General features: G+C 39.9%; 1 protein-coding gene and 1 long non-coding RNA gene across 2 annotated transcripts in view; one reads left to right on the top strand and one right to left on the bottom strand.

Annotated features, from left to right (window-relative positions):
• Positions 1-23,001, top strand: part of LOC128907450 (uncharacterized) — a 118,498-nt gene that overhangs the window by 14,890 nt on the left and 80,607 nt on the right. The gene's annotated exons all lie outside the window — the stretch shown is intronic.
• LOC128907445 (uncharacterized) overlaps positions 381-23,001 on the bottom strand; it is a 40,329-nt gene continuing 17,708 nt past the window's right edge. Inside the window, exons 5-8 of the mRNA XM_054196348.1 lie at positions 14,039-14,086; positions 5,407-5,574; positions 4,660-4,813; positions 381-1,576 (exon numbers count right to left, since the gene is read on the bottom strand). Of these exons, the coding sequence (XP_054052323.1) occupies positions 1,338-1,576; positions 4,660-4,813; positions 5,407-5,574; positions 14,039-14,086 (609 nt within the window). The 3' untranslated portion in view covers positions 381-1,337. The remainder of the gene's footprint in view (positions 1,577-4,659; positions 4,814-5,406; positions 5,575-14,038; positions 14,087-23,001) is intronic.

Here is a 23,001-nt window from a genome sequence, read left to right as displayed (position 1 = left end):
TGAAATCACCATTAGTTTTGCATTTAGAGTAATTATTCTGCATACATATTTAACCAGGAAATGGACAGCAAAGAAGCCATGCCACACGTTCCCTTGAGCTCAAGTGAGAAAAGTATTTCAGGCCTGATTTTTTTTTACTGCTTTGCATCTTGTATGTTTCTGCAAAATGACTGTGAAACATTATCCATTCTGTTTTGAAAACATCTCACAACAATGAATAATGTTGTTTCAGTAAGTACTTACTTTATTCATCTGTCTGTATCTAATTTTTGCTTATGCTTAGAATGTAAACTTTTGAGAACAGGGACATACCATATTGGTACTATGCCTGGCAGAGTAGGATCGTGTTCAATGTCTGGAACTCCTAGGCACTGTCACAATGTTAGAGTGTAGTTATGCAATGTTGAAGCTGCTGAAGCCTCAGTCATCTCATATTTAGAAACTTGTAAATTGTAGAGGATATATGTAATCAAACTGTATGTTAATATAAGAGTCCAGAGAATACTGATCACTACGTTGTAGAAAGGGCAATCACAGATACTCATGAGCAGAAAGGCAAAATTTGCTGAATAAGGCAGGAGTTAGGAATTATTATGCTCTAGTAAATACATCTAAGGGACGACATTATGATCATGTCAAACCATGACCAAAATTGGAGAGTCTAGCATGGGAAACATTATTTTCTGCTCCCTCCCTTCCTCCTCTCCTTCTCCACCCCCACTCTTTTGTTCTTTGCCATTCAGTGTTTTGGTTCAAGTTAATTAAAGATTCCTGTTGCAGCCTCCTGGAGTGAAATTCTGGCAGTGTGCCCAGTGCCGCCATAGTCATGTGTAAGCAGCCCCTCCAGTGAGCTCCATAATGTCTCTAAGAAACTATACAAAGAGGAAGAAAGAAACTGAATCCAGATGGAATGGGAAATCAGATATTTTTTCCATTTGTGCTGAAATCTGTGAAGGCTGCTCCATAGGTTGAAAGAGAAGGCAATTCACATACTCTGCAGTCTCAGGGAAAAGCATGTTTTCTCCCCCACCCCTCCGCCCTTCACTGAAGATGAATCTGTGAGAAAGCTTACAGTGAGACTGCGAACTCAGTAATGCAAAACATGTTTTCCCAACTCTGCTTTACTCTGCTAGCTATAGAAAGGTGTAGGATAGACCTGTCAGGGGAACACAAAAAACAAAACAAAAGACTCAAAAGAGTGACTCAGGCAGACAAAGTCTCTTCCTAATGACAGGGTTACGAGAGAATTTGATATCCAAACCAACATTTTGACACACAATTCATAGTGAAAAGAGAACTTAAGGCATTTTAAATGCCCAACAGGAGAGTAAACATGTCTAACACACTAAGCAATAACCACATCCTGAACTGCTTGTTGTTAGAAGGCACATTAAAAAGATTCCAAAAAATGTATAATACATAATCATTTCTTGGATCTCACATGCATAACAAAAATCAGGGATGTCCCTGGAGAAGCACAGATGTAGTGTATTTTGTTCTTGTGAGTCTGTCAACTTCAGTGCTTGGTTCTTAAAACAGGGCACTACACTTGGTTGGTAATTACTGAAGAATTCTCCTGTGGATCAATGACAGTATCATTAGAAATTAAATTGTGGATATTTGCAGGTATATTTTATGTATAAATTACAGTTTTCTTTCTGGCCGATTCTGTGCTCACTAGGGGTATTCTGGAATTTGGTGGGGGAAAGGAATAAATCGTGAAACTATCTGCAGTATTGCTTGGTTTCTCTATGCATTTCATTTTACTGTCAGCACCATGTGAATTTGTTGCTCTCCAATGGCCTGTTCAGTTTTCCAGTATTTTGGTTGTTTAGGGGTAGGAGGTGTTACATGAAGATTAAATTTTGGCCAGGGTAATTATGGAAAAGAAGTCTTAAACTTAACAGCTGATTTCTATGTTGTCAAAGGACTAACTTTTAATTTTAAAATACCAAGGCAGCGTGATTTCTTGTCAGAGAGAACAACCTGTTGTAACTCAGGAGATGCCCCATTTGAGGGGCAGACTCGGGGCAGTGGTTATGGTTCAAGGTAGCAGAGTTTTAACTGATGGTTTAGAGCAATACTTCAGGTGAAATGAACCCGAAAATTGTGGTGCAGATTTCTCCAAATAGCAGGTTGACTGGAATAGCTCTGTTTCCTTGTGACTAATTGGATGTTTTGTTTCCACTTTTTTTTTTTTTTTTTTTAAGCAACAAAAATGGTCCAAAAAGCTGTCCAGGTGAAAGGGGCAATAGATATATGCTGATATGGGTGTGTGTGCTTCTTGCCCTTTCAAACTTTTAAAGCCAGGCTGGGGTCAAATTACTGAAGCAGAACAGCTCTGTTGACAAACATGTGGTCTTCAAAAAACAATCCCAGTATAAGAGGTGCTGCTAATTTAAAATAACAGAGGGGGAGGGAAAATAAAAAGGGGGGGGTGAGAGAGGGAAAACCAGCACCAGACTGCATGAAATCCAACCCAACCGCCACCTTCCCTGCTAGCCTCCTTTTGTGAGCCTGCCTTCCCTGCCGCGTGAATCAGCCATGGTTGGGGTTAAATGGGTAGCTTTTGTCTCCTCACAATGGCCGAGAGTGACAGGTTGAGCTAAATGATTTACTGGTGGAGATGATTTGAAGGACAGAGCTGGGCAGCCTTGGGAACACATGCACAAGAAAAGGACAGTAGCGAATCAGCCTCTCCTCCCCCTCCCGCTTCCATGGTTTTGACTGAAAGATCACAGAGCAAGTCTCTGACAGACACAAGGACCATTGAGAAGCTATTTTTATTGCTTATCCATGGCAGCCTTGCTTTGCTGAGAACAGACCTGAGGTTAATTAACCTTTAGGGTTTTTTTTTCCCTCTCTTTTTTTTTTTTCTTTAACGTTGTTTTTCTTATTGGGGATGCAGGCCCATAAGTTGGCAGGGTCACATGCCATGGGCAAAGGGAAAGTCTCTGTGTGACACTTCAGCGCAAGAAAGCTCAACAAACCCGTCCCTAGCCAAAACAAAGCCTTCCACACAGAAAGGCGGTGCAGTGGGGCCGCAGTGAAGGCAGCTGCTCAGAGCGGAGCCATCCCAGCTGTTGTCAATTGGAATGTGCTAGAAACAGTGCCCCCTCCACCCCGCTAAACTGCCCTGGCGGCGACGGCACCGAGCGCTAATATGGATCCCAGATTGTTTCCTGAACACTGTTTGATCTGGCTGTGTGGGCGGGAATGAACCGGTCTGTCGGGATGCGGGACGTATCGGAGCGCTGCGTTTTGCCTGTCTCCTCACGAGCAGGACAGGCAGGCAGGGACAAGATGGCGGGCGGGCTGTGGGCCCTCAGCACCGGCTCAGGGGAAGGCAGCTCCAAGCCTCCTCTCTGCCTGCAAAGTGGGGAGCAGCGGGGGTTTGAGAAATCAGCCAGCAGAGCCTATAACATGGCTGAGGCTTGCAGGGACGGGGCACAGCAGAGAGTGGCTGGGAAGCACCCGTTGGCCATCATGCCCACCTCCACCTTGATGGCCGACCAGTCCGGCAGCTTGGGGCTATCCCTGGGAAACTGGCCTTCCTTTGCCTGCCTGCCATCCTGCTGGCTTGGCAGGACCAGCTGTAAGCAAGTGCTGCTCGCCATCCAAGGCAGTGGGCAGAATGGGGCCTGGCCTATAAAGGGGAGCAGGAGGCGGCAGCCCTGTGGATTCTCAGGAAATGTATTGCGATGCTTTCTTTGGAAGCTGCCCCTCCAAACATTTGTCAGGAAAAACGAAGACTTCTCTTAATAGAAAAGGACCTTTTCAGACCGTTGCTGTGAATTAGTCTCAAAAAAACCCAGAAGGCAGTCCATAAAAGATATAGATAAATCAGAACTCATAAGAGACATATTACTCAGAAGAGGCGATGCTCTCTTTCTATTCCATATTTCATTTGGTCTACGATTTGTGAGCTATTCCTCAAGCACAGTGGAATAATAGCTCCTGTCACAGGTTATAACCTGCAATTGTCATGTCATTGTTTGGTTCTGAGAAACAGAGAACAACAAATATTCTTCAAGTACTACTGCAAAAATGCGATTTTTCTAGTGCCTAGCACCTAATGACATCCAAAATCCTGTGGGTTGCATCCTGTGAACGTGCAGCAAAGCTTTATTCCGACACAGTCAGCTAACTTCAAAAATAAGTCGCTCAACAAATATCTCGGGTGTCTTAACTAGTTAGGGAAGAAGTTTGAACAGTAAAACTACTGTGTGCACATAGTTTTTTGCTGTTTAGCTTTCAATCATTTTATCATTTTTATAGTAATTTTAATGAAATCTTGTAGTTATTCAAAAGAAACAATATGAACCTGTGAACATGATGGCAAAGCAACATTTCATATCAGCAAGTTTGGAAGCCAAGACTTGATTTAATGGAAAAGTGAAAGGATCTATAAAGTGGCAACTTTAGCTAACAGAAGTGTTACTGTTAGTTAATCATTGTACTGTGGAGTTGCAGTATGATATCACATGATACATTTCTAAGGGCCTCTTGAATGCTCAGTTGCGAATAAACACTTCTGTTTTAAAATGCAAAGAGGAAAACAAACTAAATTAAAAATACAAGAAGGAACTATGGTATTTTTTTTTTCTGTGAAAGAGAGCAGTGTTTGCAAAAGATGAAGCAACTCTAAAAAAAGCTTACCCGACAGGCTTCCAAATATGAATGTGCCACTCCAAGGATTATGGCAGGTGAAAATAGAAGAAGAAACCTTTTTCTTGTATATTCTTCCAGTCATAATCTCTGTCACCGTCCCAGTGTGCATGGTGAGTATTGGGATTAATTCCTTCTTGAAATCCTAGAGGAATAAGTGTACTGTAGTAGACACTGATGAATAGAAGAAACGAGTTTCATAACTATTATTCATGACTGACTCTGTATTAACAAATCTAGTCAGAAAGATCTTGCAATTATATTTTGCATCTATTTCTGTCCAGGCTGACTTTCTCATGCTTGTCCAAGCACTTCTCTCTCTAAACTTGTGCCTCCATACCTCAAGTCCTAGTAATGCTGCTATAGCCATCATCATCTCCGGAACTGGGTACATAGTTCTCTTGTAGGACTGCGCTACAACCACTAGTGTGTTGATCCCTGCTTTAAAAAAGTGTTTCCCGTAAGTACTGAAGTTTATAGAGTGCTTTCAAAAATAAAGGAAAATATCTTGTATATTGCACATGATGTAAGATATTCTTTGAGGATCAAGAATGGCCCTTCTAAATCCAGGACTGCACAATAACAGTTATGCTTGCTCAAAGTTACCAGTCTCACATTAGGGTCTTACCTTACCCCTCTAGTTTGCATGACATTAGTGTAAACTTCCTACAACTTTTTAAGCCTTTACTGTGGGTGATATATCCTGTCCCTACTTTTTCCTCTGATTTTTCTCCTTACCTTCATTTGGGTTTTTTTTTTGTGTTTCCTGCACTTTCCCAGCCGCTCTGCCTCTTCACTTTCGTCTGCCTTTTCTCTGACATTTTTTACGTGTTTCCTTGTCTCATAGTTCTCCTGAGCCACTGCAGCTGTGATAGTGTTCAGGAGCCAGAGGGTCCGAGACAGTGGCTTTGAAAGTAAAGATGGGCAAACTATATAAGGGTGGGAATGTAGGATGCAGGGTCCCCATTTCATTCCTTATTATCATCCTATGCAGGGAGCATTCCAGGTTTGCTGCCTCTCTCCTGTTTGTCTGTGCCTTGGCTGACCCCAGCTGAGTGACTAGCTATAATCTGTTGGCAAACAAAAAGCACGGAATAGGGCTATGTCGTCACCCAAAGGAGGAGCGAGATGGCGTCTCCACAGTCGGGGGGGCAGAGAACAGAGAATGAGCTCTGTACTGCAGCTTTCCCCAGACAGCTGGGGAACAGGGTCCCCTCCAGCCACCTAACACTCTCCAGTGGCATTGGGTGCCCTCTGATGCTGACATGGGACATGAGGGTTGGTCTGTTCCTTCCAGCAGGGTACAACCCTGGAGCACTGCTTGGAGCCAGCACTTAATGCTTGGGTGACACCAGCCACTTAGTTTCTCCCCATACTCAACAATTATTTCCTTCTAGTAGATTTTTCAAAAGCCTTTCTTTACATTACAATTCTTTCATTGCTTTGTAAGAGGTTACGTCACATCACAAGACCAAAAAGCACAGTGCAGCTTAGTGTAACTTGACCCTGATCTGGCATTTCTTTGTGATGTGTCATGGCAGAAATGTAAAGAAAACAACATTGTCCTTTTCCTATTAGTTTGGACAGCAGTGGCCACTACAGGTTGCCTTACCTTCTGCCTGGAAGATGTGTGGTTTATGAGACTAATGAAGATTCTGTACTGGAAGGAGGAGTAATCCTGGTTATGAAGCTATACATACTTTCTGGAGAGCTGCGTGTGGGCTTAGCAGAAAGCGGGCTCTGAGTTAGTGCTGCTGGGGTGGTTGCAGAGAAGCTGGCAAGAAAGGCACTAGCATTTACAATTGCTGCTACTTGAGAATGAAGAGTGATGAGGGAAAATATGATAAAGCACTGGGAGTCATTTCCGTAGATGTTGTCATTTCAGTAAATTTTCATTGTGGGCCTACTAAATTTCAACTCCTTTTAAATATACGTTTTCATTCAATATGCAATTTCAGCCAGGAAAAGCTGAAATTGCCCTTAAAAATTTGAAGACTAAGAAATTCTAGATCATCCTAGACCCAGTAACAAAGTTCCTCCTTGTGCTGAGCCTAAGCAAAAGCAGAAAAACAGGATCTGTTATAGCCTAGGCCCAGGCCTGATCACGTTAAAAGAATCACATCTGTATTAGTTTTTTCATGTGTACACAGGAAATTATAATCCTGACTCCTATTGCACAGTGTGCTGACCTATTGTTGCTTACTGTGAGGAGTCTGTCTTTTACATTCTTATAGCTACAGCCTATTCGCATTGAAATATTACACTCTCAAGAGCCTTGCTGCTCTCCATGCAAGGATCAAGTACTTCTTGTTTTTAAAAGAAGACTTATCACTTTATCACCTTGGGGATGATGAGCGTGAAACCCTGATTTAAAAGGCTTGTATGATAGTAGGAATTGAGGGTGGTTTGCAGATAGAGCATGCTGGGGGGGGCCTCAAGTGCTTAACTTCCAGCCCTGCTACTAACCTGTTGAGTGACCTTGAGCAACTCACTTTGCATTGCTGCAGTTCTGTTTTCCCTTTGTTTTGTTTATTTGTTTAACTTGCAATATAGCGCCCTGTGAAATGAGTACTGATTTCATTTGGGTTGTTAGGTGCTGGTAGATTAAAAACGGTAAGAATAGTTTTAAGCAGATTATTAACCCTTTCCCAGGCCCCTCCATTTTAGCAGACCACAGTGCCTTACTGAAGCATGTGCCCATTTTACTTGAAGTATTCTAGCAGCACATCAGTCATTCTCGGGTTCTGCTGAGAGAAAAGCCTTAGGTCAGTCACACCCACCATAAAACTATGATGCAGTAGCATATACATTTACCGCTTGAAGCCACAGGTAGTGGGATCAGCACAGCCAAGGTACTAGTAAAGCAGTGGCAGAGAGCTGGCATGGGGGAAAGCAAGAATTTCTGTGGAGGGGCTCACAGGGGAAATACCTAAGTATGTATATAGTATAGCTATACTGTGTGGATAGAGGCGTGGCGAGTTGGAACAGGATGAGTTAGGGAAACAAAGACATAGTCCATTTAAATAACATTTTGAAAGGTGTACAAAAGTGGAAATTGTTCTGCGTTTCCATACTTACTTTCTCTGCAGGGAAGAAATATTCCTATAATACAAGTCCAATGTATAGGGTTAGTATTTCTTCAGCTGTCAGGTGTCATGCTGTTGCAGAAGTGATTATGGTCTGTATCACAGTCTATCACCCATACTTTCTCAGGAAGTTCAGGTGAATAAGTGTACTTGAGTCACATTTGGGTTTACAATGGTATTATTAAATGAAATGAGAGTATAGCCACACAGGTATTTCTGCGAGACCTAACATATTGCCCTCTCTGTTAATCTTGGAATCAGGAAGGATATTATACCTTTCTTAACACTGAGTGATTTTAACACTAATTTTTAGATTTAACATTAAAATATTTAGCATTAAAAATCAGACTGCCTACTTAGGTGCCTGTGATGATGGCCATAGACCGACATGTCTAAATTCTGCCGAGGCAAGATGCACTGGCTGCATGTTACTCATTAATACCTGGTCATAGAAACTCCTAAGTTGCCATTTTAGACAACAGAGTTCCCAGGATGTCTAAACATAGATTTGCTCTCATGTTCAGAGCTGTCCCATTCTGAGCTGGCAGTCATGTAAATACTCCCCCACCTCTCCTGCCAGAGCTGCTCTGTTCGCCAGAGAGCAGAGCCGTTTGGGCAAATACAGTGCGGAGAGCTGAGACAGCCATGCAGTTGGTATGGATCTCCCAGACTGCCTGAAGTGGAGTCTACTGAAAAGCAGCAAACATTTCCATGAGTCTGGCTTTCAGTTTCCAAGCTGTAATGAAATCCTCTTTGTATGAATGCGCTGTAAAGCCCTGTGATCTATTTTAGCTGGATTACCAGAGGCAGTTTTTTTAAAAACTGCACTGCCGACTGTGAAAATCCATCTCAGGTTACATCAAGGATATCAACAGTGTATGAATGTGCACCTTTAGGTTAGCACCATTAGAAATAATAAGTAAACAAAGTTATTTTATTCTTACCAGGCTTAGAATATGTTTCAATTATTAAATATATGTTAGCATGTTATTTACAAATATTCAACAATGATTTTTTAGGAAACCTGCCCTCCAGTTAGAAGTAAAATGCTTTTTCCATATTTTTTAAATGCTAAAAAAAAAAAGATGACAAGTGAAAACTGGATGAAGAACTCCAGGCTGTGCCCTTCTCTGCACAGCTTGAACTCTCCCTATATTTATCTGAAGCAGATGTTCCAGGCAGGATGCACACTGCAGCCAGAGGTGAGGACGGAGGTGTACGGGACTTGAATACACTTCAGTACAGCTCCCACATCCTGTTTACACATAGCCGCTGGCCTGAGAACAGCACAGGGGGGAAAAAAAAAAGGAAGGTGGAGGGGGTGTGATAGGAAGGAACCATTGATTGGAGTCGTGATACTAACACCACGGCGCGCATATCCAGAGCGCTGTGGATTTGTAGTTCTCTTTGCATCTGCCATTGCCAGCAACATTTTCTCTGCTGCTTTGGCAGGCGTTGATAGGCATGCCGTCTTCTGTCATAAGGGAAGGAGAAGGAGGAGAGGGAGCAATTCATTGGAAAAAAAAAAGACAGCTCACCTGCAGAGAAACTATAGTTTCTCTTCTATTCAGCAATGCTACGCAGACTCAAGAAAAAACACAGCTGGAATTCACTGAACCAACTCTTCTGTCTCATTAAAATTATGGACTGATTTTTAATAGTAGAAAGGCATTTACTGAATCACTGGTGGGCAATGAGAAATATTAATAATGCTAAGCCCCATTTAAACAGTTATTCTGCTGGAGAATGGTTTTTTTTTCAGGCAAGATACTTAATGGCAATTTGATTTCTACACACACAGAGCAGTGAAAGGCCCGCTTTTCTGTGCACTGGACATGCATTTTCATTTCATGCCTCAATTCCCAACTTACTACACCTATTCCACATCATCCACATGCATTCCTGTTTAATGCTAGAGAGATAATATATACATATAAATACGTATATATACTTTCTATCTCTCTCTCTTTTTTTTTTTATTTTTTAACATTTAAACCAGATTGCTAAGGGACCAGCTTTTGCTTGTCAAAGATTCATAAAGCTGCTAATGGCAAAATTCCCGGGAGGCAGAAATGGAAGAAGCAGTTTTTCAAGGTTGTTTTTCACGAAGTTCAAAACATGGTCTGGGAACACTATGTATCTGTTAGATGTCCCTGTAATATTATATTACGCAGAGACTGGCTACTGGCTTTGCATCTACATGGTCATGCACACATACAACATGGAGTAGTTCGAAGGACATGTACTTTCTTGTGCTTAAATGGCATGAACTTATCAACACCGCAGATCCACTGATGTCTCATCAGCTTGTTTTTTAAAACGCTTGAGAGGCAGAACGTATGTGAGACAGGTTTAATGCCAGAAATAATTAACTGACTTGTTTTACTAAGACAATATAAAAAACATTAAAAAGTCTGGGAATACATATTATTATGGGTTACTATAATCTACTTACTTTATGTCCTACTAATTAGAATGTAAAAATACTAAAATCCCAGCATTAAAGTTTCTATTCTTTCAGCCCAGACCATATTAACTGCATTTGTTTTGTTGTTTTTTTGGTTTTGTTTTTCCAAAAGGAAAGGAATCATCTTCAAGCTCAATACCCCTCCTTTTTATGCATCAAGTTTCAGTAGGAGAAAGAAACTTGTAAAGCATGTGCTAAAATAAGCTATGTTTCCCTGGATGCCTTGCTTTTCTTCACCCTATTATATTTGGATTTTTTTGTTATCCAGGCAAATACCATAGTATTAGGCTTTGATTTTCTTATTTCAAATCCTCTAAAAGACCAGAAATTTGGGATCAAATTGGAAGACAGAAGGAAAATTTAAATTCTGCTTTATTCTCAAGCCTTTCTTCTAAGCTTCAATCTATTTAGCACTTGAAACTCAATCTTCAGATAAGGAACAGCAGTCGATCTCTTCGTTGCTTCCCATTTGTTTTTGTATAAGGCAGCCTATCAAGTTCCTTTTTCCCTGAAAAGACTATTAAAAAAAGATGAATTAAGACCTTACTGTATTATTACTAGTAATCCCAGTTCACATTTACATAGCTTTGTAATTACAATGTTTGTTAAAAGCTTTTCAAGCTTCATATGGAAAAGGCACCACATCAGTGCTAAAAAGCATCCATCTTGGGGTCAGGCAGAGGCTGCCTGAAAAGTGTTTAATTTTGTGTTACAAAAAGGGTTAGAACAAGGTGAAGCACTGTCATTGGAAATACAGACAGTATTTGGGGGAAAAGGGCTATTTTATCTTTCCCAATATTTTCTTTTTCTGTATCATTTACAGTATTTTATTGAAGAACCTGAGTTTTTTTGGCACCAGTTTTGTGGTGGGGTCTTCTACCTTCTGGCATAAAAACTCAGCGTTAAAGTTAACAAAAACTAAAAAGTCATCAAAAAAAATGTTACTGGAGTTACTGGTAGACAAACAGCAATATACTGTTTTCTGACTTAAGGCTTTGGCCTTCAATCAGAGCGTATGCTTTGCCACTTTGTGGATTTCTATTGCCACTTGGAATTACTCCCAGGATGGTCCCTAAGACAAAGACCTTATGAATGACAACATAAAATCAAAGATATGTGGCAAATGGAGAATGACAATCATATTAGCGGTATAATACTAACATCCTTTTCAAGTTGAAAAGACACTAGGAGATGAAAAAGCACCAGGGAGACCACACCAGTATCAGCTCAGTATTATAACAAAGGTATGAGTTTTGAAACAGACTCCATTTCTATTCATCTTTTACTGGCATTTCCAAAAATGCTGAGATCATTTAAGATGAGATACTTAAAGATATGAAAGATAGCATTCTACCTATTAGTAAGAAAAGAAACTCAGCTAGGCATCATGAGTATTGTATACGGACATTTTATAATGGATTCCAGCAACTGAACATCCAAAGCAATCTTCCTTATTTGGAATAAAAAAATGAACAATAGCAAGATCAGAATACAATACGTGTGGTCTGCAATCAGGAAGGATTTCTATGTAATTCACTCACGACAAATAGAGGAGCTATTAATGGCAAGATATCAATATTTTTTTTCTGTTTCCCACTTCTACATTGCATGTCCAGAGGTCCTAGTTTACAAAATAAAATTGGAAAAAATTCCAGAATTGGCTTCTAACTATTACTGTTACCATTTTTATGCTTATCTATTTGTACTGTAATCACGCACAATGGTTGGGAATGGTACCTGACTGTGCTGACAGTTATACGATACGTGAGATGACACACTTTTTGTTCCAAGAACCCTGTTGTTCTGTGGTTGGAGTTGGCACTGAAAAGTTTCAGTAATCACCCTATCTTGATAATTTTGAGAAAGCTTTTTGATTCTAAGTAAATTCCTTTGTGTTTTGCGTTGTAGGAAAGAACCATAATATTCATATATACTTGAGCATATCTTTTTTCCTTTTGGTATTATTTACCTTGCTTCACCTGAGCTATGTCTAAACAATTTCCTGTCCTTGATTTAATATCCAAGCTGATGCCTGACCTGCCACCAATTCTCTGTTCTCTCAAATTTTTCTTATGTATGTCCCTTGTTACCGATAAATGTAATCAGCTGCAGTATTTTCTTGTAACCTTCTTTCTTTTGCGACTCAGTATTATTATTATTTTTAAATATATAAAACCACTTTCAGTCCCTTTTCTTGATCATGATTGGGTTTTCCTTTGTCATTGAAGAGAGCTCCAGGGCTTCATGTCTGAAGTCTTCCATTTCTCATGTGAAATAAAAAATGTGAAAGGGATGAGGGAATGTTATACTGCTAGCTTATGCAAAGGGAGGATGAACTCTTGGAGGAGTTACACTCTGAGCTGAAGTCAGTTTTGTCTGCAGGGTCAGATCGGGCTGCGCTTATGGCCAGCAGACAGTGCATGTCCACAAGGAGAAGAGGTGGATCTGAATGTCTATGGTCACCTGATCTATCTGAACCACCTTAATCAGTAGCCTGGCTTAAGCACAGGATAAATTGTGTGAAATAGCTTAAATTTATATTTAAGATGTACAAGAAATACTTCAGATTCCAGAATTTCCGAATACTCTTTTTGTAAGACCAAAAGCAATTGATTGACAATTAGAGAAAATAATAATGTTTTTACCAAACTGAAATATATCCATGAATGTTTCATGGATAAATACTAGCTAATTACTCTCACATACCAATATAAACTCGTTCAGAGTGAGGTTCCTATGTATCTGATAACACCGCTGAGGTGGAATATAAACATTTCAGTAGTCCAAATGCCCACAGAAGCAGTAGAAAATCAGAAGCAATGCCCTTGCCATTGGCACCCATTTCCTGGGTAGGCTGAGGAATTCTTGTGCTCTTCCTGCAGTAGCTGAGACGATGGAACTGAACAGGGATAGCTATCAGTTTGGTGGAGAATTAGTTACAAATTATGTAGAAAACATTAAAAGCATTTGGCATTCATAGCAGTCTGCAGTAATACTGAATGCTGTTCATTCTCATGAGATAACTGCTTCAATAACGCTTAATGTTCGGTTTGCAGTCATTATTCTGAAATGGGAATAACTCAGAAATACAATTATGAATCTACCGTGTCTGATGACAGTTTTAATTCCATTAATAGCAAACTTGGCCACTGTGAGAGTTTCTTATTCTTACAGCACTTTTTCTGCAATGATATCTCTAGACAGTGCATTTGACTCAGTTTAAGTTATGAGCAATACGTTATTCATATTGCTCACGCCCTCTGCTTGGGAACTTTACTTGTAGACTTAATTTCATGGTGAGTGACTTCATTGTGAGAACAGTAAGGACAGATAGACAAAAGACAGAATAATTTCAGTTTGCTTAGCCTTGAAGGTCATCGTAAAATTTAAAGCAAGGAAAGCTAGCAAATCCAGCGATGCAAATAGAAGATCACAAGCCATAGTGCTGCCTGCAAAGTTTTCATGTTAGATATTGTCTTGTGATTTTACTGCGGAAAAGAGAGGTTATACTCTCAAACTTAAAAGAGTTGCCATTATATCATTAATTCTGCTGAGTGCCCAATATTCGCACTTTATAGGACCTCAAAATATCACCTATTAGTACCCCATTTTCTGCCATTTCAATTCTAATCCTCTGTCCCAAGTGCAGAATAACTAAATTTAGCTGGTTTAACTTTTGTTAATGACACTTTTGATCTAAGTGTCAGGAGCTGCTTTCCCTTCTTCTCTGCTGAGATAAGCACATCCTTTAAAATAAAACTGTTAATAATAAAGTAAGTAGTAAAGTAAAACTGTTAATAGAGCAAATTATACTTACTATGCCCAATCTTGCACACATTAACCAGCTGAAACCAACTACAGGTACCTGTGAAAGAAGTACATGCATAACATTTAAATGCATCATTAAATGTAAAGCTAAGGATATTGACTAACAAGGTATAGTATATGATAACAACATTTTAGAGATTTATTTTAGTAGATTATTTTTAGAAAACTATGATTATTACAATGCATTAGGGACTATGCATTTTTTACAATACTGATCTTAGTAATATTTTAAAACATAGAAAAAAATGTCATAGCTAATGGCATTGGATTACTTAGCTTTTTAATTAGCAAAGAAAAAGCTGTCAGTGGCCTTTGCAGAGTTCGCACGGTAGGAAAGAAGAAAGTAAAAAACATCTGCAGTGGAAAACCAAAATATCATTAAGAGGTCTCCTTTATATTTATAATTTAAAAGTGATTACTCTGTGTCACATCAAGCGAACTGTCTAATGTGAATTTATTTTAGGGATTGTAGAGATTAGTATTATTCAAAAACCATCTGCTAATTGGATAATGGTACACAAAGGTATCAGCCTCCTCTTACATGTTTTGCAGTGCAGTTTTCCATTTTCTGTCCTCAGCGTGTTCCACAGTACCTGTACATTCAGAGGGTACTCAGCCATGTTAGCCTTTGACATACAACTGAGTTTGTCTTCAGAAGGTGTTCATTTGCACTACACACAACTATGTAAAGCTATAACATCCCCATCTATCTATCTGTATCTGTATGATCTGACCTGTCTATTTTAGCTTTCCTTTAGCCACCTTACTTAGTTTTGCTGATAAGCTGGCTCATTAGGGTGATATCAGGGTGATGTGTACAAGACAGACCTCAGGAATGATGAAATAGGACAAAAGGAGGTCGATCTCCAGGGTGTGTACACAAATGCCCACAGACAGGGAAAAAGGCAGGAGGAACTAGAGCTCTGCTTGTAGTCACCAAATAACACCATCACTGGGATGACTGGTGGGACAGCTGACACAGCTGAAAAGTTGTCATGGATGGATACACAATATTCAGTACACGGAGACAGGGAAGATAATGAGGGTGTCACCCTTTAAGTGAAGTAGGAACTTGGATGTATGGAGCTCCTCTGTGAGGCGGATGACAATCTGGTCGAGGGCTTATAGGCCTGGGTTAAAGGAGAGGCCACAAAGGTGATGCTGTGGTGGAATTGTGTTACAAACTACCTCCTTAGGATGAGGTAGTAGATGAAGCCTTGTTTAAAAAACTCAGCAAGTCTCTGGTTCTTATGGGGCCCTTTGCTTTCCCTGTTTTCTGCAGAAAGGGCAACAAGGCAGAATGTAAGCAGGTGCAAGTACTAGGTGAGCCAATGAGCAATGACACACAGCTGCATCTGCTCTTCACTAACAAGGCAGAACTGCATGCTGTGTAATAATCAGTGATAGCCTTGGCTGTAGTGACCATGAAATCCACGATCCAGAGGAAGAAGAGTAGCAGATTACAAACGCTGAACTTCAGGAGATAAGATTTAAGCTTATTTTGGAAACTGCTAGATGTGATCCCATGGGAAGGAGCTTCAAAGAGCAAAGAACTCAGAAAAGATTGCAGATCCTTAATGACAGTATCCTCCAAGTAGAGGAATGGTCCGTCCCAATACACAGGAAGGCACGCTGATATATCAGGAGACGAGCCTGTCTAAGTAGAAAACTCATGAAAGAGCTCCAGTGCAAAAAAGGAGCCAAAGCTCAAATGGAGATGTCAAAGGGATGCCAAAGGGAAACAAGAGTAGCCTTTACCACTACATTAGTAGTAAAAGACTGAACAGGGAAAATGTGGTCTTGGTAAGTGGATGACTAGATGGGTAAAAAATTAATCAGGCTTTGAAGGAAATGGATAATAGACCTACCCTGCCTGAAGGATGATGACGAGTACAGCAGGGGTCTGTTCTGGATCTGACTTGTTTCACATCTTTAGCAAAGATTTACCACAGGTGATGGAGTACAAGCTTACTGAGTTTGCAAATGACACCCAATTGAGAGGACCGGTCAATAAAGTCTAAGGCAGAGCTGCCCTCCGAAGAGACCTAGACAAATGGAGGAATGGGCTGACAGGAACCTTCAGAAACTCAGCAAGGACAAATGCCAAGTCCTTAATCTGGAAATAAATGAAATCCTGCAGCAATACATTCTAGGGACTGACTAGCTGAGGAGCATCTCTGCAGGAGAGGACTTGCAGGTCTCGGTAGCAAGGGGGACATGAGCTAGTAGTGTGCCCTGGCAGCAAAGGAGACCAATAACATTCTGGGCTGTATCACTAGGAACACAGACAGCAGATCAAGGGAAGTGAAAGAAGGCCTTTACTTGGCACTCGTGGGACCATATCTAAATACCAAGTGCAGTTTTGGGCCCCCCAATATGGAAAAGAAGCAGTCTCCGTCCTAGGAGGTGTTGAATACCTGTCCAAATAAAGCCCTGAATAACCTTATCTGACCTCACAGCTGAGCCTACTTTGAGAAGGAGGTTGAACTAGAGACCTGATGTCCCTTCCAACTTGAATTATCCTCTGGTCCTATGCTTAGGAGGGACAGAAAGACAAGGCTTGGAAAGAGAAAGAAGAGGGTTCAGATCCAGAAGAAATGCCCCCTCATTTCATGATTCTGCCTCCTAACCTCTGCACCCTAAAAGAAAAAGTGCAGAAGTGACTTGCCCAGCTAGATAAGTACACAAGACAATCTCCTTGTGAAATAGCTGCCAACCATCGCAGTACTAAGGAGGTCCCAGGAGCACAGGGAAGCTCGGCCACAATCCCTACAGTAGCAAAATGGAAATGGGTAGAAGTAAAAGCCAGCTAGAGCTTTTCACCCCAGGAAGCTGCAAATCGTCATTAGGAAAGTATTTCTTCCTTAGACATTTGCGTATTAGCACCTTGATAACACCAAAGGTTCCAAAAAGCAATTTATTTTTAACATACTGTTTTGTTTTGATTTTAGGCTGTCCCTGGGACTATACTGTCTAACAGTTTTCCCTTAATTTGTCTCTCAATTTTACAGAATGACTAACATGAACCCAGAGGCATCTGGCATAATTCTACCAAATATAGCCTACTGATGGGATGGGAGAAGATATGCAGCATGTTTCTATATCTCAGACTTTCTGGAGGCAGAGTTTCAGATTTATTTAGCCCTTGAAAGTAAACAGAGAGAGGAATGAGTAAGTGGAATCTCAAATTTTTACAGAGGTAAATGTTCCCTAATATTAGCAGCTTTGCTGTTACCTCAGCCATATATCGGGGACATACTACATCCTTGTTTGAAAAAAATTCTACAGCCTAGGTTCAATGGTACAAAATAGAATAGATGAAAAGAGTAGCAGAAGGTAATGCTTGGTCAGCGGCGTGATGTTATGAACAATACAGTTGCTTGTAAGTCAGCTGGGTATTTACAGCAATTTCCCCTGTGCTACCAATAAAAACTTACAATAACGGTAATAATATCTTTCATTTTTAATAGCGTCTTTGATCCTAAAGGGGTAGGTAGTTTACTGCATGTTTTCCAATTAAAAAGGGCATTCCTGTTTTATGGCCTTCATCCTATTCATCCTGCTTACTGGCTGTTTAAAGAGAAGGAATAAACCTGTAGCCCTGGAAAACCTGGGGCTACTTTGCATTTCTATATTACCTCTTATTGCAGGGTCTCTGGAGGCTCTCCATGCAGAGTGCTGGAGGGTGACTCTGTTTATCTCCAGTCACTGATATGATATGACATGGTATTATGCCTCCTAATGTTTGTATTAGATTTGATCCTTTTATATTAAGATCTCCAGACAAGTAATCACACTCCATTGTGCTAGATGCTATATAGCGATTTGTCAGAAAAAGCAGTCTGCAGTCCACAATCCAGAGGGTCTGTAGTCTAAACCAGACATGGCACTGGAAAATGTACACATTTGATCCAGTGAGGGCCTCAAACACAGAAATAAACTTTAAACAACTTACCAAATTCATACAGGAAGTCTGTGGAAGAATACGGAACAAATAATCTCTGGGCTCAGTTCTGCTTTCACACAGGATAAATTTGGAAAAGTTCAATTCTGTACTTAGGTCATGAACCAACAGAAAGTAAAGCAATGGGCTAGACTTCCTGAATGTCAGGATCATCTGAGGTTTATAAATGCCTAACTTCAGACCAGAGTATTCTAGACTATAGCAATCCCTTTACTAAAATAACTTGAGAAATCAAAGGATTTTTGCACTGAGTTGAATCTTTCCTCTAGATAGTAGTTTCTTGTCAGGCTGACGACTATCTAGTAAAGATAATCTTTTTATGGGATTAGCTTTTTTCAAATTAAGCACTATTCTTTACCCTTTTTTAGATTGTTCAGCAAGATTTTAGACAAGTATGTATACGGACTTACATAGCCTTCTCTAGGCCACGTTGCACTGCAAGCTTTATTGCAGCTCTCACACAGAGGAGCTCCCTGTGGAAATGTCTCAGCTTCCCCTTCTGTGGTACCAGGGAGGTGTGGTAGGTCACAGAGGGAGTGAAACAGTGACAGCCCTTGAGACTTCACTGCACCCCTTGACCAAAAGTGATACTGCTTGAGTCTGAGGTTTAGTTTCTTGGTTTCAGCAACATGAAAGAGTCAAACACTGTGGCACTCTTCTGTTTGGAAGGACACCACAACAAAAGTGCGTCAAAATGGTTCAACTCTGCCCAGTGGTGATTCTGGCAAGCAAATAACAGCTTGAAGAAGTTTAGGAAGACATTCTAAAACAAGATTGATTTTTCAAACGTGACATGTATTTAGTAACAAATAGCCTGATTCTCTTCATTAGGGCTTTTGGGGCCCTTGAGGGAACAAGAGTTTATTGCTTTTGGGCTGATATGACAGTAGAATTAGACTGGTCAGGTGTCTCAGTTGCTTTGATCCATGTAGCTTTTTAGATCAGCCAGAAATTAATAGAGCAGACACCACCTCCACAAGACTCACTTCTCTAAACCGTTAACACCACTGCTGCAGAAGGGTGTTGTGCTGAGCCAACGCCACTATGTTTGGTTACTTCTCCATGCAAAGAAAAGCCCCAAAGTTTTCTCTTGAAATCAGTCTTATGACCCTTGCAGCCTGAAGAAAGGCAGAAGATATATACCATAGGCTAGGATCAGATTCCTATATAAATTAAATGTCCAGCAGTTTGAATGCTTACCCAGATCTTGTCCACAGTACCTCAGCTTCCCGACCTTATTTAGGCAAACTTACACTTCCTGCAGCATTCTGGTGTTGGACTTGAGGAGGAATATGAAAAAGGAAGAGATTTAAACTGAATATTTTAATGAATTTCAAATGTTAATGAGTTCTGATACTGGATTTCATCATAGCTCTTAATATTAGTTCACAACTCTTCCCAATGGTGCAGGTAAATGTGATATACCTTTCACCTATGTTCAGAAAAAGAAGGTTTTGTTTGCCAGGTTTTCTATTATCTTGGCCTTTACAATACCAAGTTATACCTTCTGAAATATTCATGAGAAATGTGTGAGTGTGTGTGTGTCTATACATACGTATACTGTAGTGGACTTTCTTTTAGATCAGACTTAATACTTGTTCCATCCAAATGAAAACTATCTTAAGTCTTAAGAAGCTTTTGAATTCTTCGAAAGTGGAGGGATTTATAAAACCACAGCTGGAACAAAATGAATTGCAAACCTTAAAAGACAGATTACATTTCCAAAACACGAGGACAAGAATGACCTTACTGTAAAACTATGTGGTTTAGCCTATGGGTAAAAGTGGCACATGAGGGGATTATTTATGTTTAGGTGTGTAAATAAATAGTAAGCCTTTGGACACTCTCCTCATATTTCCAGTGGAGCCTGCCAGCAGTCTTTTATTTCTGTTATGGCTTCAGGACATTAAGACCACAGGAACATAGCTAAATTAGATGTTGCAAATGCAAAAGTATCTGTGGCACCTCTCACCTTCACATCTAAGGGGCCTGATTCAGTTGAACACGTGCTTTACTTAAATATAGTGACACTTTGGTACACTGCTCCCAGACTAAACCCTTGCTCTATGTAAAGGTAGTAGAACTGGGTCCTTGGTATTGTATCTATGAGAGAAGTTTAATCCTATACTGAGCATGACTGTAGATTGGAAATAATTCAAGGGAAATGGACTGTATTTGTACAAATACTTCACTTGGTTTTATTTGTCTGTGTAAGGTCATACAGTGATACACTTAGTAGATTTTGTAGAGGCAAAATACTTCTGAAATAATTGAAGATGAGCTGTAAAGACAATCAATCATCAGAAAGTCATATTCCTTTAATATGTAACTTTTATCCAAATCCCTGCTCTTTCAGAAGTATTGTTGTTCCATTACTTCGAAAATGTTAGGTTAATAACAACAAAAAGTCCCACGCTATTATATTCTCTGAAATAACCATAACCAATCACAGACCACCATTGTTTTATTGTCTTCCACGATTAACATTTTTTTACACATGGACAAGATTAACACAGTCTGATACATATATTATCTTTGTACTCAGCCCGGAAGCTCCCTGCATGATTGACAGTGCCTGCTTTTGGAGAGTCAACCCTGTACTGTATCACAGAATGGTAGGGGTTGGAAGGGACCTCTGGAGATCATCTAGTCCAACCCCCCTGCCAGAGCAGGGTCACCTAGAGTAGGTTTGTAGTCCAGGTTTAGGTGGAGTGCCATAAAAATTCCACCTTAATCTTCTATGAAGTTAGATGTGATAACATACAAGCACTCAGATACTTCATTATCCTTCCTTTTTTAATAATACTCCACTAACTCATCCAGCAATTAAGAGTTTAGTGCTTTCTTCAAGCGAGGAATGCTTGAACCCATATCTTTCACGTGCTAGTAAGTGCTCAGGCCATGAGGTATTCTGATTAACTTGTTCCCCACCCTTTCTCTTGAAGCTCATCCAGAAATACTGGCGTTGTGGGCCAGAAGGAGTACAGCCAAGACGAAACCTGACTCTAGCTTAAAGTTCCAACATTTGGTTAGAAAGGGAAAAAAATACAGGGATGCCAGACACTCCTCCCTAATATGTATGCATACTATATAACTGTTAAAAGAGTCTTGGGAGCAGAGTTAAGAGACATGAAGTCTATTATTATTAAGCACCTACCTGAGAAGATGGCTAAATATGTACTGCTTTTCCTGCTTGTAGTAGCCCTGAGAAATACAGTTTCAATGAATCTTCATCTGTGCTTTCTCAAGTCTATGGGTAAAATCGTTGCTTTCCTCCTTTTCTTTTAATTAGCACTTAATTCCTGTTAGGGACTTTTGAACGTGTTCCCATGTGCCTGGTTGCCAAGCAGATCATCACCTTGTAGCTATTGCGTATTCGGAAGGCAATTTTCTTGGGCTATTTGTTAAGTAAATGCAAGAACACTCATGTTTTATTCTGTGAACGCTAAATATGATGCAACACCAAAGGTTAAAATGAGAGGTAGAAGAAACAATTGTGTAAGAATTTTGGAGTATAGTTATCAGAGTGCTCACAGATATTCACTGGGATATAAGTGCTGCATACTGTTCAAACAAATAATTAAATATAATCTTTACTCTGAAAGAAAGACATCCTAAGTAAACAAGGAAGATTAAAAACGAATTAGGAAATCAAGGTACAGAAGACCAAGATGACCTGCCTCAGATTAAAAAAAAAACAGAAATAGAGCCAGCAAGACAATTCCATGTTTCTGGCACACAGCTCCGTGCCCAGCATGCCATACATATCATTTTTCCTTACCTGGATGTTTTCGTGTTTGAGATACATAAATTCCTGAAACCTCTGCTTAGACAGTCTACCCTTTCATGCAATTAGGAAAGCTATTAATGTTGTGCCTTGAGAACCATGCTTCATAGGGCCCCTGGTCCCATTGTTGTGCCTTTTCTAATGGGAAACACAAGCATTATTTGACCTAAAAAGAGGTTTGAGAGTTTAACCATAAAAAAAAGATAAAAATCCCTGTTCGTGGCAGAATTCTGAGTGGCCTGATGATAAACAAAATAACTGGTGATTTCAATTTCTAAACAGTTCTTTAGAATGGTCTTTCACAGAGATTTTTAGAATATAGACTATATACATATACATACATACATATAGCTGCATGTATACATATAGCTGTGTATATATATTATATATATCTGTATAATACATGGTCAAATTCTGCTGTTCATAACTGAACAATATTCCCACTGAATAGCATAGAATTTGTCTCAGTTTGAGAATACCATTCTGTATAGCAGCTAAACCCTGTCTGAAGTGCAGAATATCTTCTTGGACCCCCTTCAGCTTTACCATATATGCAATTAATAATTGAAGATTCAGAAACCAGTTCTGAGGAAGTTCAGAAACCAGTGAGGAAGCTCACCAAACATGGTTTTGCTCAAGAAACACAGAGAAAATTCTCCCTAAGGTATTAGTAATATTGAAAGATGATGGAAATTCTTGACCTTTCAGCGGTCAGGATTATGGTTAGACTATACTGTATATGATATGGTCTCTTAGTGGGGCATCTTTTTAAGGGTCAGCTGCTCAAAGAAAAGGTTAATGTTTACTGGCATGTACAAAATGGGCCCTGCAAAACTTCAGCCAACTGGAAACCCTTGTCAGTTGGAAGTCTAATTAGATTAATTCAGCTTAATTATGTATAGTATTTAATTACAGTTAAACAGAGGCAAACTAATATACTTTAAATATCCTGTTATCAAAATTATTCTCAGCCTAAAGTAGTCTGTAATATGTACCAGTTTGGATATTGCTCACTTTCCACAGAATGTATTAATATTACTACATTATGCCGGAACAACCTTGCCTAGCATGTGAAATATGATGTGTCAACTGTTTATTTCAGTGTTTGAGCCAAAGGAACAGTTGCTATAGCAATTGCTACATCATAGATTATTTGGCATACTCTAATGATTCAGAACAAAAATGGTTGAAGTTTTAAGCA

Source organism: Rissa tridactyla, chromosome 3 (genome assembly GCF_028500815.1).
Source record: "Rissa tridactyla isolate bRisTri1 chromosome 3, bRisTri1.patW.cur.20221130, whole genome shotgun sequence".
Classification (NCBI taxonomy): Eukaryota; Metazoa; Chordata; class Aves; order Charadriiformes; family Laridae; genus Rissa; species Rissa tridactyla.
Note: the sequence above shows the minus strand (reverse complement) of the source record. Positions and strands in the feature narration are given on the sequence as shown.